The following is a 21518-nucleotide window of genomic DNA, read 5'->3' as shown; positions in this document are numbered from 1 at the left end:
TCTTCCTCTTATTTTATTTGATAAAAAAGGAAAATAAAAGGATTTAGATAGAATTTTACTTTTTAGAGTTTTCAAATTTAATAAATGACAAAGACTTTTAATTTTAGGAAATAAAATACTAAAATATTTTTTATAGAAGATTTGATGTTTGTTAAAATAGAATTTTGTTTTTTTTATTGGAGTTTTTAGTAGTAAGAATTGTTTTTATAAAAATGATATTAAAGTAAAAATAATCGTCTTATAAAGATTTGAATTTTTTTAAGTATTTTTTTGATTTAATAGCGGAATTAAAATTGAAAAAATCCTGATTATTTTTTTGAAATTTGAAAAGTAATATTTGATTAAATGAATAAAGGATGAAGACACAATATGATAATATCAGATAAAAAATTCAAAAATATTATTTATATTATCAAATATAGTTAATACTTTTCATTATTTTTTATTATAAAAATAATCTTAATAATTAATCTCTTTTAGTTATAATTCCAATTTCTAATTAGTTTTATAATAAATTAAAAAATTTCTTTAAAGATTTCGCAAATAGTTTCTAAAAATAGGTTAATTATTATTTATTCATTCATTATTTCTTTTCATTTAAGTAAAGTCAAAAAATCAAATGAATTAATTATTATCTTAAATACTTTCTATGCCATGAAAAATAATATTTATCGTCAATATTTTTGGAGATTTTTATGAAAAAAGTGTTTACTTAATTTTAACATTTTGGTTTACTATTGAAACGAATGTTCTTCAGATTAGAATTTTAAGGATATTATATTTTTGTAAAAGAAGATATTGAGCAAGCAGGAGAGATAAGAGATAAAAGATTATAAATATTTGTTAATATATTTTGTAATTATATAAGATTGAATTGATAGATACAATTTAAAATTTTAAATTAAGGAGTAAAAGAGGATAAATAAAAGAAATTGTTAGGAAGAGATTCGAAAAATTGAAATAACAAACGAATTAAGATAGAAGTAAATTGATAAAGCATATCTGTCAAATAAATAAATAAATTAATTAATTATTTGTCTATTTATACTTGCTTGCTAGGAGAGATTATAATAATTTATAAACTAAGCGGTGATAATTAGATTAAAAACTAGTTAAATCGAATCAATTAATTAGAAATAAAAGAAATTATAAATTTTTAGAAATAAGAAACAGTAGCAAGCTAAAAGAAGAATCAGCAGATATAAGTTTTGAAAAATAGAAATTTTTTAACTAGAAAGCAGCGAAATATTGAACCCACAGTACAAAAGAGCTTGGTTGATTAATCAGCGATACAAATATTCAAAAATCTTTGACTGATATATATACTTTTATAATAAATTTAAATCTTAAATTACATATTTCAGTAAACTAAAAAGTATTTCTACAACAATTCTTTTAAACTTCAAACAAACTAAATAAAAAACAAAAATCCAAAATCAAACAACAACTTTAACTCAAATTATTTTGTTTGAAGATTCAAAAGCAAATTCATTTAACTGAATTACGTACTACAGTCGTTCGTTTTATAGTGCAGCTTATTTACTTTTCTGACTTTAGCATTACTCCTACAAGAAACAAATAAATTAAATCGATCAAGTTAGAACAATCGAAACTCAAAATAAAAAACCTTTAAAAGTTATCTTTTCTCCCCTTAAAGCATAGCTAAACCCAATTTTAGTAGCAGAATACCCAATAAAATCAAAGGATATCTGAAATAATAGTTAAGTTAAAAATAAATTCTAAGTAAAAGCAATGAACCTCAGTGATTACCAAGTTGGTGATAATGTTTAAATTAACTCAGAAGAGCACAAAAAGAAAGTAGTTGGTTGCATAGAAGAAATAGATGAAAGTGACAGAACATTCACTTATGGTCTTTATGTGTATAGCAAAGATATCCCATTGAAGTAATACTACCATGGTAACTTCGAGCTTTTCAAAACAAGCAGTACATTCAGCGATAAGTTGGAAAACATTGATAGATGTGTAGAGGTGCTCAAATTCAAGGATTATGTCATGAGGGAATAGCCCACTCAAGAGAGACCTTTCTATGTCATTAGACAGTATTATGATATGCAAGAGAATACCTTAACTCCAGAAGAATTAAAACCTTGCATTTGCGATAAAGTTGTCAATCCTGATGAAAATATCGTCATGTGCTTTAATTGCAATGATCTATTTTATCATGATTTTTGTCTCTAGATGGGCGCTAAATGTCAAGGTTGTTCAAGCTTGCTTAAAGATGAAACTCTTCTAGGAAAGAGAAGTTCAGTTTCAAGTTTGAATCAACCAGACATTCCAACTCTATAGCAATCAAAGTCAAACGTGAGTTGTAAGTCTATTTTCATTTTATTTTGCAATTAAAATTTAAATAAATAAATCTTCCGCCAAATTTTCAAGAAACACAAATAAATCACTTTAATATCACCAAAATAGCACAAACAAACTAACTAAATGAATCATTTATTTTAAAAACAAAAGCCAATTAATTAAATTCAATTTTGAATATTCATTCATCTTTCAAACAACAACATAAATAATTAATGAGAAGAAAAAACAAATAAAAATTTTAAATACATTTTAATTTTGTCAAGGACGTCTTTTGTTTAGCGTGGTCATTCGAATAAAATACAATTCTTAAAACTTCCTTCAATAAATACTATATTTAATTTAGATCAAATATTTCAAATTTAATTTTTTACTTCAATTTTAAATTATTGAATTTCGTATCTGTTTTAATTCAGCAAAGATACTCTCCAATTTATTCCATAAATATGAATAACTAAACAATTAATAAATACCTTCCTATATATAAGAATATATTTCATATCAAGAAATTTATTAGAATTCATTTTTCAAATCAGAATAATATTTTTTTTTTTAAATATCCCCCTTATTTAATTGTAAGATTTGAATTTAAAAATCATAAATAATTTATTTTCATCAATACCTAAGCAAGGTTTTTATACTTCTTCTTGATGTATTTATAAGCAAAAATGAATTTTTAGAAATCAAGGCCTTTAATTTTCTTAGATTACTTACCAAATATCATAAGAGTATTTATTTTATTTAGCATTTTAAATATTTAAAAGGAATATTTTATGATAGTAATAAGAGTTTTTATATAATTAGTTTTCAAAAGAGATTAATTTATTAGAAAAAAAGAAAGTGTGGGATTAAAGCGAAAACTAAATAAAAAATCATTTTAAAATAGGTTTTTTGTGGGATATAACTTATTAACTAATTAACTATCTATCTTTCAATCTAATTATCTATATTTAATTTTTAGTTTTTTTTAATTGTCTCATATTTAAGTATTTTTTATCAGTAAATTTACATAATTATGAGAATTTGAAGGAAAATATTTGACGAGGGTGTTTGTTTTAATATGAATGAAAAATTAATTAATTAGGGAGATTTTAAGTGTTTAAATTGTCTGAAAAATTTATTGTTATCTTTTTATTATAAATTAATTTATTAATTAATTTACAAACAAATAAAATTTCATTCAGATAAAGATGTTTCAATTTCAGAAATAAATATTTTATTATTATTTAAGTAAAATATTATTTTACTTAATTGACTCATCAAATAATTTTAATTTATTAATAAATCTTTATTTTTTAAGAAAAAATAGATGTTGAAGATGACCTTAATGAAGAGATGGAACCTACGAAGTTGAAACTTGATACATCTTAAGTCAAGGAGTTTTTTTTAAAAGCAAAAAGAGAAGCTGAAGCTAAAAAAAAATAGGAGGAGCTTAAAAAATAACAATTAAAATAGTAAAAATTATAGAATGAGAACAAAATAAATTAAGCAAAAAAAGAAAATAATTTATAAAAAAAAGAATCTAGCTCCGCTCTTGAATTCTCAAATTTAGGTGCGACTTAAAATGAAAAGATTTAAAGCTTAGTGAACAGATATAAGAAATTTAACCCTATTGGTAACTCAACTGGTCCTGAAAAGAAACGCATGGAAGTACGTGAGAAGTTTTTTGAATATTTAATTTATGGACTTATAGAATTTGAAGAAAATGAGAGCATTTTAAATGAAGAAGAAAAAAAAATTTTATTATAAGATTCCTATGAAATTGCAAGAAAGTTGGCAGTAGAAATAGAATCCAACTTATTCAACATTAATAACTCTCATAACAAATATGCTTTAAAGGAACAATATAAAAATAGATGTAAGATTTTATTCGTGCACTTAAAGGATCCCTAAAATTTTAATTTTAGAAGAAAAATTTTAAACAAATAAATGAAACCAATACAACTTTGCACAATTAACGAATAAGAAATGTTTAACCCATTTAAGCTTCAAGAAATTGAAAATTAAAAAATAAAGTTGTTAAATAGAGATACCATTGATTTGTCTGACAAAATTATAATATTTAAAACCAATAAAGGAGAATAAATTGTTAATTATAGTGATAATAAGGATCAAATTGAGCTAGAAGAGCAAAAACTTCAAGGAGAATCTAACTTGATTTTAAACAATACTTCTGTTGTTAAATCAATTAATGGAAATAATAACAATCTTCATCTTAGCAATAACTTAAATATACCTGATAGCATGGAAATTCAAAGTAATGATTAGTTGGTCAGTGAAAGCAGCTGTGAATTAAAAACAATTAGAAACCCCTTTTTTGATCAAACACTAGTTGACTCTCTTTCTAACTTAGTTGGACAATCCGCTTTGAAAAAAATACAAGACCGTCTCTATGCTGATCTACCTGAAAAAGAAGCTAAGTACTTAGCTGATAGATTAGTATCTTGAACAACCAATAAAGTAGAACAAGTAAGATAGATAGATAGCTATTTGTAGCTTTGAGATACTAAAACATAATTATATATCAATTTATAAATTATATATATATAAATATATTATCAAGAATAAACCAAACAAGCAAACATATTGAAAGAATTAAAATAAAAATCAAATATTAAAATTCAATGAAAGTGAAATGATTTAAATTAACTTAAAAATAAATTATATTTAAAAATTTAAGTGTAAATGCTAATTATTAACGAAAGTTATTATTCTATTTTATTATTTATCTTTTTGTTTTTGTGTTTGTAAGTCTTTTAAAATTACATTTATCAAATTCACATTTACATTTTTTTATGTACTCATTTTATTATTTTTCACAAAAATAAAATATTAAAAATCTTGCTTTATTGATATTTAGTAGATATCCCCTAAATTTATAGGCATTTAATCGTGTAAAGATTAATTTTAGAAGTATCGTTCTTTATTTTTTACATTATTTTTATTTTTTAAAAATGCATCCTCAATTAAGCAAATTTTTTATTGAATAAACTATATATTAACTTTTTTAAATTTGAACTTTTATATTTTATAATAAATTTTTAATATACAAATTTATTAGAATATAATTATTTTTTCAAAGTTTTTATTTAACAAATAACTAATTAAAGGAGATTAATTCAAAAATAATTATTTAAAATGCACTTGTTAAACTAAAATATGTAAGGTATTATGATTATTTTATTTAATTTTATGTATTTATAATTTTTATTTTAGTTTGAGAGCTTATAATCAACCAACAATTTTAGATTAATTACTTATTTCAATTACTCCCTTTATAAAACAATAAAATAAATATTTATAAATATATTACAAAAATTTTTGATTGTGTCACACCTCATTATTTTTTGAAATAAGAAGTATGTTGTTATTTGGTAAAAAAAGTAAAAAAATAAATGAAAATTAAAAAAATAAAATTACATTAAATATAGTATATAAATAACTATTTTTCACATCTAAATTATTTTTAATATAATTACCATTATTTTTGATAACCTCTTTATATTACTCTGTATGTTCAATAACAGAAATGATTGTATTTTAATTTAAATATCCCAAATTAATTAAATCATCTTTAGATTGGTATCTTTTTTACCCAATATTTTAGATTTTAATAAATTACTTTTTTATATTTTTCATGAAATTTCTATGGAATTTTTAGTAAACAATTTTATAATTTTCCATCAAGATTTTATCATAAACTAAAAAAATGATATATCTTTAATCTACACTCTGAGTGACATAATTATATATCAACTGTTAGTTCAACTTATAGTCAAGTTTCCATACTTATGGTTCGGGCGTTATTTATTTATCATTTAAAAATATGTTTATAAAAATAAAAAATGATTTAGATCATAAAAAAAATATTTTAAAAAACTCTCCATCATTCTTTATCATGTTAAAGATAAAGATTAAAATAATAAATATTAATTTAAAAATAATTTAACCATAATAATTAATGATATAATAATCTTATTTCAAATTAAATTTCAAAATAAAATATTTATTTCTTTAAGTCTAAGAAAGAGAATAATTTTGATAAAATTATTTAACTGTGGTTTTCATATAAATATGGTGTATTGCTTTCATACTTTCTGTCTAACTTTTTCTCAAAAATTATTTATTTTTCTTTTTAAATAATAGCAAGCAAACTTCACACAAATATTATATTTTTAATTGATTTTTCTTTATATTCATGCAAATATTCACTTGAATTCAGCATTTTGGAACTTGATTATAATCACATATTATTATTGATTTAATTAAAAACATAGTAGCATTAATATTAAACATATCAAGTAAAAAATTTACTGATTTTTTATTAGGTATTTAATGGTAAAATATGATCAATTGGGTTATAATTTAAATTAATTCATGTCAATCTCATCGCCAAAATTAATTTTTTCTATATTTTAACATAAAGAATTTTAAGAAATTAAAAGACTAAAACGGGTAATTTATTAATATAGGGATAGCTTCTTTTATTTTTGTAACACTTGTAAGTATTCAGAAAGCTAACATTAATTTACCTCTCTTTAATAAATATAGAATAAATTTCGAATGATTAATGATTGATTATTTTAACAAGAGTGTAATGTTTTTTCTTCTAGCTAGTATCACTACAAATTCATTTCATTCAAAACATAATTACCCAACTATTACTAATAATTTAGAAACTTTTCTTTTTTCTCTACTTGCTAATAAATTAATAATAAGATTAAATTTTACACTTACTTTTCGTTTGATGAAATTTAATTAAATTCTATTAAAAATTAGCTTGAATGTAAATTTTAAAAATTTAATAATAAATGTTTTTTTACCTGTCTTATTAATCAAGCATAATACATTTAAAACTAAAGATGGGAAAAAAAATGAACTAACTAATAACAATTACTTCAAATATTAAAAATATGTTTTTTTTTTTAAATCTTACAAAATTAGAATACAAATTATTTCTCTAATAAAACGAAAATGATATTCAGCTGTTATTATTTAATTTTTAGAGACAATCATAAACATCCATAATTTTTTATTTATATGCAAATTAATATAAATATAAATATTCAGTGTTTACATTATTATGATTATTTATTTTTTTTTTATAAAAAATTTACCAAATTATACACTAATCTATTTTACATGAAGAAATTCTTATTAAAATAATATAAATTTTTTAGGGTATGTTTTGTTGATGAAAAATATTTTAGTTTTTAAAAAAAATTTAATTGATAATTATTTTATAATCAATAATGCTTTTAAAATTTAAAGTTGTGACTAATTACTCATGAAAAATATATCTATAAAGATAGATTCTAACTTTAGAAAATTTATTAATATTGAATTTTTAGAAAAAATTTATTTTTGTTCAATATATATATCATCAAAATAAACCCATTAAATTAAATGAATTGATTTTACACTTACATTTGTTTTCAATTTTCAATAAACCTTAAAACTAAACCCTATAGAATTATAGTAAAGTTTTTGCAATCAAATATAGTTAATAAATAAAATCGAATGTAAACTTTTATTATTTGAAAATTTTATATTTATAAATCAACTATACTTTAATAATACATAGATTTGTCAATATTATTGATAATTATTGATTTAGTAATTTAATTAAATTAGAAAAGATAAGCAAGTAACAATGAAACAAATACGAATATACAATTTTTATTTTAATTATACTCTCAATTACTCTTTATAAAAAGCAAGATGCCTTTCTAACATTTTCATTCTATTTTTGAGTACTATTTTGGTATTTCCATTTTAATATCTTCAAAAAAATTTTTGTGTAAAATTAAGGGACTGATGTTGCCAATATGAGATAATCTTAAGATATCATTAAATATGTATCAAATTTGTATTGTAAACAGATTTTTAGGTATTAGCTTAAAAAATAAAGGCTAATTAAAAACTCATTATTATTGAAGATTACAATTCCCTAAAATCAAATAAAAAGTTTTCCTATTTAATTAAAGAAGTTGATTTCTCATTTAAAAATGAAGCAATTTGCTAGTAAGAAAGTTAAAATCTCCTTTAAATTAAGAAATTTATAAAATATAGTTCCTTTAAAAATATTAATTATTCTTTTTATTTAGGTTTTTAAAAAATATTTTTTTAAAATCAATCAACTGTTTAAAAGGTTTAGTATGTTACATTACCTTTTTTAACTAATTTAATTAAAGGTATAAATAAGCTTTGTAAGTGCTGGAAAATTAGAGGAGTAATTTATTAATTTCTCAAATTTGATGGTTACTAATTTTCTTGTTTAATTAGATAGATTTGTAAATTCCCTCTTAGGTTCAAATCTAGTTTACTATATTTGTTATCATAACCTCTTTAATTAAATTCAAGAAATCAATATTTAGAAAAAAATTTTGGAAGTAAATTAGGTTATGGTTTTTTAGTTGTATTCATTTAATACCACAATCCATTTTATAATTAATAAATACTTTCTCTCTTTGATCAAATTCAACAAAATTCTTTAAATATGAAAAAAAAATTAAGCTGTTTTGACATTAAGAACCAATAAAATCGCATTTATTTATTCATTATTAAATTTAGTTTATTTGATGTGAATTTTTATTTAAATACTTAGGCTTTCTTGTAAGACATTTATAAACAATAAATTTTTATTTTCAGTCTGTATGTAAATTTCCTTTAAAAATGAAAAAAAATTAATTAATTCATTAATCAATAAATCAGCCATAAATTGAAAAGACTTTTCTTTTACAATTTATTTAAATAAAAAAAAAGTCTAAGATTTAAAAAAATTCTATTTATTAGTTCTGGGAATTAGCTAATTGATCTTACCTTTAGTACAAATTATCAAATTCTCGTTCATGCTATTTCATGATTATACTGTAAATGCTCATTAATTAAGGCATTCCTTAAGTATCTTTTTTGCTCAAAAAAAAGTGCCATATTATTTTTAATTAATATAGAATAATGATGGGGTATTAATTTATTATGAGGAAAACCAGTATATTTGAATAATTATATATTCATATTTTTCATTAAAAATAAAGAATATATTTGTCTCTATCTATACTCAAGCTTTATATTTAGATATTAAATTTAAGAAGGGAATATAATTAATATAAAAAATTAAATAATAAAAACAAAATAATAAGGAGATAAAACACATAAAAATAATAAATACCTGAATTATATCTCAGTTAGCTTTATCAATTCTAATTGAAATTTTGTATGAGTGCCTAATAAATTTCATGGCTTCTTCTCTTCCTGTTGATCACTCAAGGTATTTTTGCTCATTTAAATAATAATGCCTATACTTTTTTATATATTAATAATTACTTTTTAAATATTCAAAAGCTACTGCAATAGAAAATGAGGTTGTTCAAAATTAAGTTAGAATTCTCTCAGTCTCTACTATACTTGATAGAGATAATGCTTAAAGGATGGGTTCAATAAATGGTGGTACTAGACTTTACATTAAAATGGTTGGTCAAGACTCAAGCATGTCTTCTAATAACTAGGTTTTTATTGGCCCATATCCATGTGTAATTCCTGGTAAAAATATAAAGAATCAAACAATTTTTTATTCAAGAAATGATTTTTCTAAATATTAAAATTTTCTCAATTTTATTCTTAAATTTGCTGAAAAATCATAAATTTTAATTTCAGTTTAGACCTGATCCTTATAAATTTTGTGCATCACTACGCTTATATATCTAAAAAAAAAAATTAAATTTTTAAATATTATTTATAAATAATTTTCATTTTAAAATAAAATTAAAATATTTACATTAACTTTAATAAATAATTTAGAAATGGGTGTAAATGAAATTTTTGTTTCATGTATTACTACTCCTGCGTATGATAGCACTAAACAATAGAATCTTTCTGTTGTAGTTTAAGTTATGAACAGAAGTATTTCTCAGTGTGGTTAGTCTGATTCTTCTTTGTGCACCTTTTCATATTCAGGATCATATACACCAATTCTTGACATTATCTTTCCTCGTGCAGTTGTTCCTAAAGTAGATTTTTAATGGTGGGGTACCTTTAGAATAAGCAATACCAACTAAATCACTAAAATGCTTGTTGGTAATCTTTTATGTGATAGATTTAATTTAGGACTGAACGAAGACACATCATATGATGGCAGTTCATACAATTAGCTTACTTGCGAAATTGATTATTCTCACCCTGCTGGTTTCTATTCTTCTGAATTCATTTCACTTCCTGGTGAAGCAAACAAATAAAGCCACTTAACTACTGTTCGTTCTACTACTCTCGACACTCCTTATGATGTACAGATAGTTTCTTAGTAAACTGGCTCAGGATATTCTCAAAATATAACATCTTAAGGTGGGTAGCTAACTATTTATGCATCAAATATTCCTTCCAATGCTTCAAATGTAACAGTAACTTGGAATAATTCTCTCTGTGCTATTAACGAAGTTAATACTGATTTTGGCTACTTCTCATGTACTTTACCTGCTGGTTTGAGCAGCCCAATTATTGACTCTACACTCCGTTATGAGTCTGGTTCTGGAGTACATTTATAAGCTTATAACACATCCTCATGGGATTTCTCGGGATTGATTAAGCAATATAAAAGTAATCCTTCCTAATTATAATTAGCTAAGGAAGCAATTATTCCTTCTACTGAATATTACTACAATTATGATTCAAGATAAGATGGTCTTAATAGATAATTTATTGTCCTATAAGGTTATTTTAATCCTCCAAGAGATGGAAATTACTACTTCCATACATCTTCAAGTTACTATGCTTAAGTCTTACTTCAATTAAATGGTGATAGCACAAACGAGTCCACAATGACAGTCATTAATTCTATTTCATAATATGGTACTGATCTTAGAAATCCTTACTCCTCTTCATATGATTTACAACAATCCACCTCAGATAACTTGACAATATCATTAAAATAAGGGTAATCTTACTATTTTAAGATTTATGCTCTAGCTTCAAGCTCTAATAACTTCTATCTTAGCACCGGTGTAAGAATACCTGTTGAGGCAAACCAAAGGAATCAAGACAACATTTATCCAAATTCTGTTGGCTAAGTATCAAGATTTAAAATTAATTATAACTACACCAAAGAAAAAGTGAAAATATCTTTTTCAGATTTAAATTCAGCAAAGAAAGGTAGCTTTGGAATGAATTTTATATCCCCTTTTGGGACTCAACTAAAATCCTATTCAAACTTATGGGTGATTACATCTGAAAAATATAATAGAGATACTACATGCTCTTAAATTGTAGGGCATTTCTCCTACTACGTTGGAGACCAAAGCACTTGCGTTTAATCTGAAATCTTAGATTTGAACAAAAATAAGATTGGAACAACTTGGGAACTAACTTTCTTATCTCATCGCAATTATGATGTCTAACCAACATTCAATTTTGATTCTACTTTGTCAACTAAACCTATCTACACGGTTGTTGTACCAGCTGGTTAACCATTATCAGGAACTTTCCGTATGAAAATTAATGGAAATTATGTCAAACATAAACAAAATCCTGATATTCCTTTTAATATTTAGGGATCAGACCTATGTGGAGCATTATAGCAATCATTGAATTCTACAAATATTCATTGCACTCATAATTTAAATTTTATTGATGGTTCTGAGTGGATACTTGATTTCTATGGTTTTGCAAGTCCTATACTAATAGAAGGTGTTTTAGCAGAGTCTAAACTTATTGGAGAACCTGGAACTATAACACTTGTAGTTGACACTCTTAGAGCTGCCTCTTCATCTTACTTAAACTATCCAGCTATAGAAACCGAATTGTTAACTCAACGTTCTACTTTACCCTATGCAAGTATAAGAGTAAACGGAGTTTTGACTCTAGCTTCCTTAACTAATTAACAATTTGTTGTTAACTTGCTAGATGACTCTTAAGCATTAACATACTCTAACTTCACAGATGACAATTCTTCGATCCTTACAATCTCTGGAATTACCGCTCTTGGCTATACTCCTTCTGTTTCTAATTTTAAAGTATATTATAACGGAGTTTAATGTAAAATAACTACTTCATCTTCTGCATCTTTCTCAGGTATAATTAATGCAGTGTATCCTTATAAGATTGCAGGTAGTTATAAACCAGTAGTTCTTTACTCATCAAAAGGTGTTGCAGTCTCAAATGGAGTTAATCCAAAAACAACATTTCCAATTATTAATTCAATAAGTACCAATACTATTTACAGCTTTGGTGGTACTACTTTAACAATAATTGGTTAATATTTCCCTACCTCTGCTGATAATAATTTATCAGTAACAATAGGGTCCGTTTCTGCAACTATCCAATCTTCTTCTAATACCTAGATTGTGATTATAACACCTGCAGGCCTAACAGAAGGTACTGCAAATATTATTGTTTCATACAATGGATTTACCAGTAACCCATTAAATATTAATATTAATAACAGTGGAGCTATAACTATCAATGCAATTGATAAAACAATAGTTTCACCTGTAGATAAAACTCTTATCACAGTCTCAGGTAGTAATTTTGGTACAGATGAAACCAAGTTAACAGCTTATTTAGACTCTGTTGACTAAGGTGGAAAATTATTAAAGTATGCTTAATACAATGTGAATGTAGTTAAAGCAAATGGAAATTCAGCATAGATTTTATTAGGTGGAGGTTTACCAGGTTACTACTAACTTAGAATTGTCAAGATAGGATTAGGAAGTAACAATCCAGCAGGAGCTACTAATACAATTTAATACAATATTATATTAAACTCATTCAGTCTAAACAAAGTTTCTGCTTATGGTGGAGCATAATTAGTTATAAATGGATTAAATTTTGCAACTACTGCTTTCAATGATAATTAAGTTTTAATAATTTATCAAGAAGGATACTCAGAATTCTGTATCATAACAGCTGCAACTTCTTCATAATTGACATGCACTCTCCCTAATATGGTAAATTATATCTCTTCTGGAGAGACATAAAAAACATATACTGTAGAAGTTTGGGGTAAACTATTAGCCTAAGCAATAATAAACTAAACATCTCCTTTTAATCCTTAAATTACTTTCGATCTAAATTTATCGCTACAAGTTACTTCGATTAGTAGCTAATAATAAATTTTCAATTAACAATATGCTGTTTTAGGTAGTAATTTCCCAACAGGCGCTGGAGCTTTCTCTGTTGTTGTGATAGGCTAAGAAAACATCCATGTTTAAATTAATTCAGTTAATTCTACTGCTGTTACATACACACTTCCAAATTTACCTTAAGGAAACTATTCTATAACTCTTCGTACAAGTAACGGTGACAGTCCATATTTATAAATTTAAGTGATTGAATATACCTATCCTCTTTCTAATCCATAACTGTATACTGTTTCTTCTGCAGGTGCAGAAATAACCCTCACCATGTCTGGTAATGTACCAAACTAAAATCCTGCTTTCAAATTTAATGGAGTTTAAGCAACTCTCATTTCATATAACAACTCTACAGGTTAGGTTTTAATTAGACTACCCCCCTCTTCAGTTGGGTCAAATAAATAACTTCTTTCTATAAGAAGTACTTTAGTGCCACTAGACAATTAAGGAAATTTACCATGGATTTCACACAAAAATTCATTCACTGCTATTGCTGCAACCTGGTAGGTTTCTAATATCTAAGTAAGTGGTAATAGCATTACTATAACTGGTACAGGAATTAATAACTTGAGAACTGCTTATTTGTAATAATCAAGTAATAATGCATAAATATACTCTTCAAGCATTAGCTCTTAATCTAGCTCAAGTGCAGATATTTCTTTTGCTAATGCCCCTGCTGGTGTTTACTAGTTATATCTGCTTGACTCTTCTAATAATTATCCAACTATCTAAAATAATTAAGTTGTATTCCCTCTTGCTGGCCTAACTTCTCGTCAAGTCACCTCATCCTATGCTGGTGGCTAATAATTCATAATCAATGGTAATGGATTTAATACTCAAAACTTCAATTAAAATGCAGTAACAATCTGTGGTAATTAAGCTAGTATATTAAATGTTACAACTTCTACTCTAATTTTATCTACACCACCTGCCTATTCTGCCTTTTCAAGAAACAATTATTAATTCCCAGCAGATAATATAAATCCTTTGAGCGGCTTCACTACAATTAGTGATGATCCTAATGGAAATTCTTAATATTTAAATGACGGTGATTTACTTTTCTATTATTCAAGCTCTAATGCATCTTCTTGTTATTGTGGTTTTAACTTTGGAAGTTCCACCTAGGTCATCTTAAGTAAGTTTTAATTATATCCAAGGTCACAAGGTGTAACTGATGCCTCTGCATTCTTCGGAACATAATTCTAAGCTTCTGTTGATGGTACAAATTGGGTTACTTTACTTACAATCGGAAGTGATTTCCATTTGGGTAAAAATATGTATTTGATTGATACATTAATAGCTACAAATCCCTCAAAAACTAATGATTTAAAGGCTGCTTATTAACAATTTAGATTATACGATTCAAATGGCTAATCAAAATGCTAGCTTGTTGAAATCCAACTCTTTGGGTGGAAGTAAGGCACTTAAGTTGAAAGTGGTAATACTCTTTCTTGCCCTGTTTAAGTCTAAGTCAATGGTTCTCCTGCTTTTAGTTTAACTAATAATGTCGTTTATGATTAAACAAAGACTTTTATTGTGAATAGTATTACTCCAAACTATGGTAGTATCAATGGCGGTACTTCAATATCTATATCTCTTGACAGAGCTCCTGAAAATGGTTCAACTGCAACTGTTACTATCGATGGGATAATCTGTAAAAATCCTGCTATATCTTCTTCAACAATTACTTGCGTTAGCGGAATTAAGTAAAACACTGCAAGCTCGTCTTTGGTCGTTTAAGTAAACTAATAAAATGCTGTAAATAATGGAATTATATTCTATTATGGCTATTTGTGGTCTGATCCTAATACTTGGGGTGGAAGCTTTGCTCCTATAGCAGGTGATTTAGTTTATGTTGCATAAGGAAAGAGCATAATTATAGATGTACCATATATTGGTATCTTAAACACAATAGTTGTTTCTAATGCTAACCTCATTTTTGCTAATGACAAAAATATCCATTTAGAAGCTTACAATATTTTAGTATAGAATGGTAATGTTATAATTGGTACTTAAAGTTCACCTGTAACTGGAAATATAAGGATCACTATGCATGGTAATATAAATGACTAATAATTCCCCACTGTTGGTAGCAAGGGTCTTTCTATATATAATGGTAGCATTGATATCCAAGGTAAACCGCGTGCTGTTACATGGACAGAGCTTTCACAAACTGCTAATATTGGAGATAACAGTATTCAAGTTTTCCTTAAAGATTCTGCTTTTGATTGGTAAATAGGTGAAGAAATTGTAATTGCTTCGACTGATTATGCAGATGGTCATGCTGAGCGTCGTATAATTACTAATATATTAATAATAAGGATGGAACAACTGCAACAATAAGTTTCTTTAATCCCTTACTTGCCTAACATGTTAGTGTTTCAAATGAGTAATATGCTAGTGGATTATTCAGTGTTAATATGAGAGCAGAAGTAGGTCTTTTAACTCGTAATGTAGTTTTTGAAGGTGATGATTCTTCTGTCTAAACTCAGTATGGTGCTCATTTAATGCTCCATGGTTCGCAAACAAGTGCTCGTATTAGATTCGCCGAATTCAGACGTACAGGTCAGCCAGCTATTATTGGTAGATATCCTATACACTTCCATATGGTTGGTGATGTTTCTGGTTCTATAGTTGAAGGTAATGCAGTCCATGACTCATTTGCAAGAGTCCTTACAATCCATGCAACTCATTACCTCCATGTCAAAAATAATGTTGGTTTCAATTGCGCAGGTCACAACATTTTCCTTGAAGATGGTATAGAAACAAACAACATAATTGAGTAGAATCTTATTTTAGGTACAAAGTAAGTTTGGTCTATGCTCTAATCTGATATTACAGCAGCTTCTTATTGGATAACTAATCCTCTAAACTATGTATTCAATAACAGAGCAGCAGGTGGAGATTTTTATGGTTTCTGGTATGAAATTAAAGAACACCCTGATGGACCTTCTGCTAGAAATGATATTTGTCCTCAAGGTATGGCTTTGGGCTAATTTACTAATAATATTGCCCACTCATATGATCGTTTTGGGTTGAGAATATTTGTTTTGACTAACCTTTAATATCCATGCTAACCTTATAGAGATGATAGCTAACCTAATCCCTTTGTTAATAATACCTCCTTCTTAACCACTTGGTCTAATTTTGTTTCATATAGAAATAATGAAGACGGTGTATTAGCTGAGAATGTAGGCAATATGGTCTTTAATAATTTCACTTTAGTTGGTAATAAATAATCAGGTTTTAATGTTTACTTGACTAACAGAACTGATGAATATGTCATTCTACAAAATTCTCTTATTGTTGGTTAATCAACTGGAAATCCTGCTTTAATTTCTGATTTGCAAAATACCTATGGCGCTATCACTCCTCGTACAGATGGTTATAAAATTTAAAATGTTCATTTTGCTAACTTCATTCAAAATATGACAGTTTTCAAATCTTGCTCAGGTTGTTCAAATTTCATGTTATGGGTTTAGGGTGGTAAACTTACTTTATTTAAAGGAATTAGCTATGAAAATATATCAACATCTAACTTTATGTTTTGGGAAAATTGGCGAAGAGAAATATATCAAGATTTAGATGGAACATTAACAGGAAGAGGCTCTCAAGTATGGGTTACTCCAGCTGGACCTCATCTCGTTAACTAGACTGACTGTTCAACAAGTTAAGATGAAAAAACTAAATGGAATAATGCAGTTATATGCAGCTCTCAGATAGTTAGAATTGAATTTAGTAATCCAGTGGATCCATATGAATTTTAAACAAAATCTCTATTTGTTCTGCCATGTGATAATACTGGTAAGGCTATTGGAGGAGATTAAATTTCAGATTACTATATATCTCAGACTTAAAGAATTTTAAATCCTGCTGGTGATCTTACAGGTGGTTTTGTTGGTACCTTCTTAGCTGGTTAAATATTCTAAGTTCAATGGGAATTATCATAGATTGATTTCACTCATTTTAGTGTTGGACTTTCTCCTTATCACTCAGGTAGTACTGCAGCAGACACCATATTAATCAAATTCCCTATTAAGGATTACAGAGAAACATGGTAAAACTTCTAAATGATTACCAATAAGAATGTTCGCCCTTATTAAAATGTTACAGCTGACTAAGATCCAACCGCCCTTACAACTATGAAGAGTCTGAACTGTAAACATGGCGACTGGTACAATGATATTGCTGGACAAGCAATGTGGTTATGTTTAAATGCTAATGGAAGACCTAAAGCTACAACTAATTAATATTTAGAAAGAGTTGATCTTAATGCTCTGAGCTGTTTAGTTAACTGTCCACTCCCTCCTTTCAAATGCAAAAAGGATGGAATTTCAAGAAGGATAAGCAATCTTGCTACTTGGTAAGGTATTACTTTTGATGGTAACCAAGGCATTGTGCTTAATACTCAAGGAAACAGTACCTTATATATTCCTTGCCCTTGGGAAGTTGTTGTAGACTAGGATATAACCTAATATACATAAATTATAGTTGAAGGTAACTTACGTGTTGATCCTACAAAGAATATTAATGTTTAAGCTAATGGAATATGGCTTAGAGGTGGTATGTTCATAGCAGAAGGTGCTACTCCAGGTACTCCATACACAAACAATTTAACAATTATTCTTACAGGAGATAGAGATTAGCAAACCTAATTTTTAGTAGACTCTTAGCTAGATGTAGGAAATAAGGTAATTTTTAACACTGGTAATTTTACTCTACTTGGTAACCCTCCAGCAACAACTTCTACTCGTTTAGCTGCTTCTATCAATCCTGGGGATACATTAATTAATGTTGTAAGTGCAAGTGGTTGGAGTGTAGGTGATATAATAGCAGTCGCACCGACCTAGCTTGATGCAAAGGAAAATGAAGTATTTAGTATTTAATCGATAAATGGAAATACAATTACCCTAAACTCTACAGTCTAATTCTATCACTTTGGCGCATCAAGTGTAACTCTTACGGAAACATGGGGAAGCTATTCTCAAGAACTTGATCTTCGTGCACAAGTTCTTCATCTCACTCGTAATATTAAGATTGTAGGAGCTCCTGTTAGCTAAGGTATTCCTTGGGGTTGTAGAGTTTTAAATCATTATTGGGAGATAGTATCTGATGGCAGTGGCAATCCTCTTCCTGATTTGAGATAACTTCATTTACGTGGTATTGCAACTTGGAATGGTGTAGAAATGAGAAATTGTGGTCAAGCAGACTCTTCTCGTGGTGGTCTCGATTTCCTTTATGATGGCTCTGACAGTGAAAATTAAATAGTAAGTGTTGTCTCTAATTCAAGTTTCCATGATTGTAATGGGTATTGTGCTAATATAGAGTAATCATCTAATATAAAATTGATAAACAATAACTTCTTTAGAGGAAAACCTATTTTTATTAGATTTTACTAATCAACATATATTGCTTTAACAAATAACCATTTTGTTGCAGCTCTTGAGCGCGAATATTCTTATGACTCAAGTAATATGGCTTATGACATGAATACAGCAATCTACTTCTTATCTACATAAGACCCTGTAGCTGATAATATTCTCATTAATAATAATCAAGTTTAAGGTTCTTAAGGTCCTTGTCTAGCATTAGTACATACTCCTTGTACTAGTGTATCTAATATTTCAACAAGTGTTGGCATCTGGGGTAACTAAGCTTCAACATGCTTAGTAGGATCTTTATTCAAATCTTCACTATCAGGTTGTTAATGGGCAGGTAAAATTGCAGTTGCTCGTTCTGTTAAAGGTATTATGGTTAATCCTGAATAGCCAGGAATCATCGTTGAACATGTTTTAGCTGCCGAATCCAACCGTTCTATCATTCTTCGTTTTGCTAATTAAGGTTACAGAAATGTAGGCCAATTCTAAAATTCTTCTGTTTATGCTGTAGCTATAACTAATGATCCCACAGCTTACGATAGTAGTTAAAAGGCCAAAGTCTGTTAAGGTGGTTCAGGTACTTAAAACTTGGTTGTTACTGAAAGTGGTGAGAATTATCCACTCATAATGTCTCCTCTTTCATTTGATGTCATTTGCACATCTGCTGTTTTCGACTCATCTCTTTACTAAACAAATGTCAAATACGTTAACTTTAAGTAAACTTATTCAGATGCAAATTTAAGCAACTGTAGAGATAACCACATGATGGCTACTCATCCCAGTGCATCAGATCACACTGCTGGTACTTATAACAGTAATGTTACATGTGTTAATTGCAATGTAGATGCATATTTTAATTTCATGTCAGCTGACCCTGGTTGGGCAGGCTGGTTAGGAGGCTGTGGACTCTTCATATGTACAGGACCAGAAAATGTTTTAAATGTTGATTTTACTGGTAGTCTTTTCAATGGTGTTCCTACTACAGGTATTTCACACAATTCAGGTATAGCTTCTAAAAGTTGTACTGCTTAGCCAAATTGGAATAATGCTTATTCTTGTAAGGGTACTGATTATGTTTAGCTTGAATGGTAATCAGAAGCTGCTGACCATAACCTAAGATCAACAGCACCATGCATGATAACATCACTAGATTAAACATACAGCAACAAGATAAATATGTTTAAAGAATGGTAATGGGATGGAAGTGAGCCTAAAAATTTGAGAGAAAATAGATACTACGCTACTGTTCTTACCAACACTATTTACAATATTGCTTATAATGGTCTAAATCCTTACAACATTATACACAGAATATAGTAGAGAACAAACGATAATGTCGGAGAACCTAATATTTGGGTTGTTTTCACATTATAGTACTAAGTTCCAAATAATATAGAAGTCTCAGTTGATGGTTCTTCAGCAATTGTTCCTTATATTCCTTCTGACAATATTGATCTTACAACTAAAACCAACACATGTGGTGCAAATATTTACAATTATCGAACACGTACTGTTCAATTTGTAATAAATGGGGCTGCTAACTGCTTAGTTCGTGTATAAGTTCTTGATACGGTTCGTCTCAATATTAGTGTTTAAATATCTGTTAAACAGTTCTTCCAAAATAATAACAAGTTTAGCTTTATTTCAGCCGTAGCCTCTTTCTTAGGGATATAAGACTATTCTCGCATAAAAGTTGTTGGTACTTCTACTAACAGCAGATTCTTACAAAATGGATAGGCTTCTTCTTCCTCATCAGCAAGTTCTAATGGATTTAATCTAATACTAGATATAACAGACAAGCGTTCCTAATCAAGCTAGATAGACCCAAATATAGTACATTAAGACCTCGTAAATAAAGCTGCATAGCTTTAGGCAGGCCTAGAGAAAAATTCAGTCTCTGGATTATCTCCAAACACATACTCAATTATTTCATCAGAAGTTTATGTGTCAACTAATTCTGAAGGTGGTATCTATGGTCAAAATGCCAATCCTAATACACCAATAGTTAAATAATCATCTTCCGACTCTAATACAACCTTAGCAATAGTTCTTGGTATAGTTATTGCTTTTATTGTCGTGATTATAGTTGTTGTTGGTTACTGTGCTTACAAGAGATATAAATTAAAATAGATTATGTTAAAAGTTTAAAACGCAGAGGTTGATCATTCAATTGAAATTGAACATGAACCAAATTAAAAAGAAGCTGTTAAGGCTGCTCCATCTAATATTATTGCATTAGATCCATCGGCTGACTTTTTACAAGAAAAAGACAATATCTTTTCAGCCCCATTCTAATGTTGATTTTTAATAAAATATTTTTTTAAATTATTTCTGAAAATAATGCTTTTATTAAAGCTATTTTTTATATTATGATTTTAATATATATATTTTTATTTTTTTAAAATTAAAGAAACATGATTTTGAAAATTTGTTTCATGAAATAAAAATAAAATTGCTCCTACTATTTTTTATCTAAATAAATTATATTTAGAAATATTATTTCATTATATTATATAATAATAAATGTTATCTATTTAAGAATGAAATATTTCATTTAAACAACTTAGTTTATTTAACAAATAAAATAAACATCAATTAAATGTATTTATTTATTCATTCATCTATATATTTTAATAATGAATATGATTTTTTAGCTTAAATACAAGTTGGATGAATTTCATATAAATAAAAT

The 21518-nt window shown here is 26.9% G+C and overlaps 2 protein-coding genes across 2 annotated transcripts; both read left to right on the top strand. All coding sequences in view use genetic code 6, as the record gives it.

Annotated features, from left to right (window-relative positions):
- Window positions 1-1752: 1752 nt before the first annotated feature.
- Window positions 1753-4773, top strand: TTHERM_00361840 (transcription factor S-II, central domain protein; the record flags this gene model as incomplete). The annotated part of the gene is made up of 2 exons (XM_001007394.3): window positions 1753-2329; window positions 3626-4773. 2 exons carry the CDS (start codon window positions 1753-1755, stop codon window positions 4771-4773), a joined length of 1725 nt encoding a protein of 574 aa, XP_001007394.1.
- A 4770-nt stretch (window positions 4774-9543) lies between these two features.
- TTHERM_00361830 (IPT/TIG domain protein) lies at window positions 9544-21127 on the top strand (the record flags this gene model as incomplete). Its single annotated transcript, XM_001007393.2, has 4 exons — window positions 9544-9595; window positions 9670-9867; window positions 10126-15698; window positions 15770-21127. The coding sequence occupies 4 exons, from the start codon at window positions 9544-9546 to the stop codon at window positions 21125-21127; spliced, it is 11181 nt and encodes a 3726-aa protein (XP_001007393.2).
- Window positions 21128-21518: the final 391 nt, after the last annotated feature.

This window comes from Tetrahymena thermophila (genome assembly GCF_000189635.1).
Source record: "Tetrahymena thermophila SB210 genomic scaffold scf_8254813, whole genome shotgun sequence".
NCBI classification, from domain to species: Eukaryota; Ciliophora; class Oligohymenophorea; order Hymenostomatida; family Tetrahymenidae; genus Tetrahymena; species Tetrahymena thermophila.
Note: the sequence above shows the minus strand (reverse complement) of the source record. Positions and strands in the feature narration are given on the sequence as shown.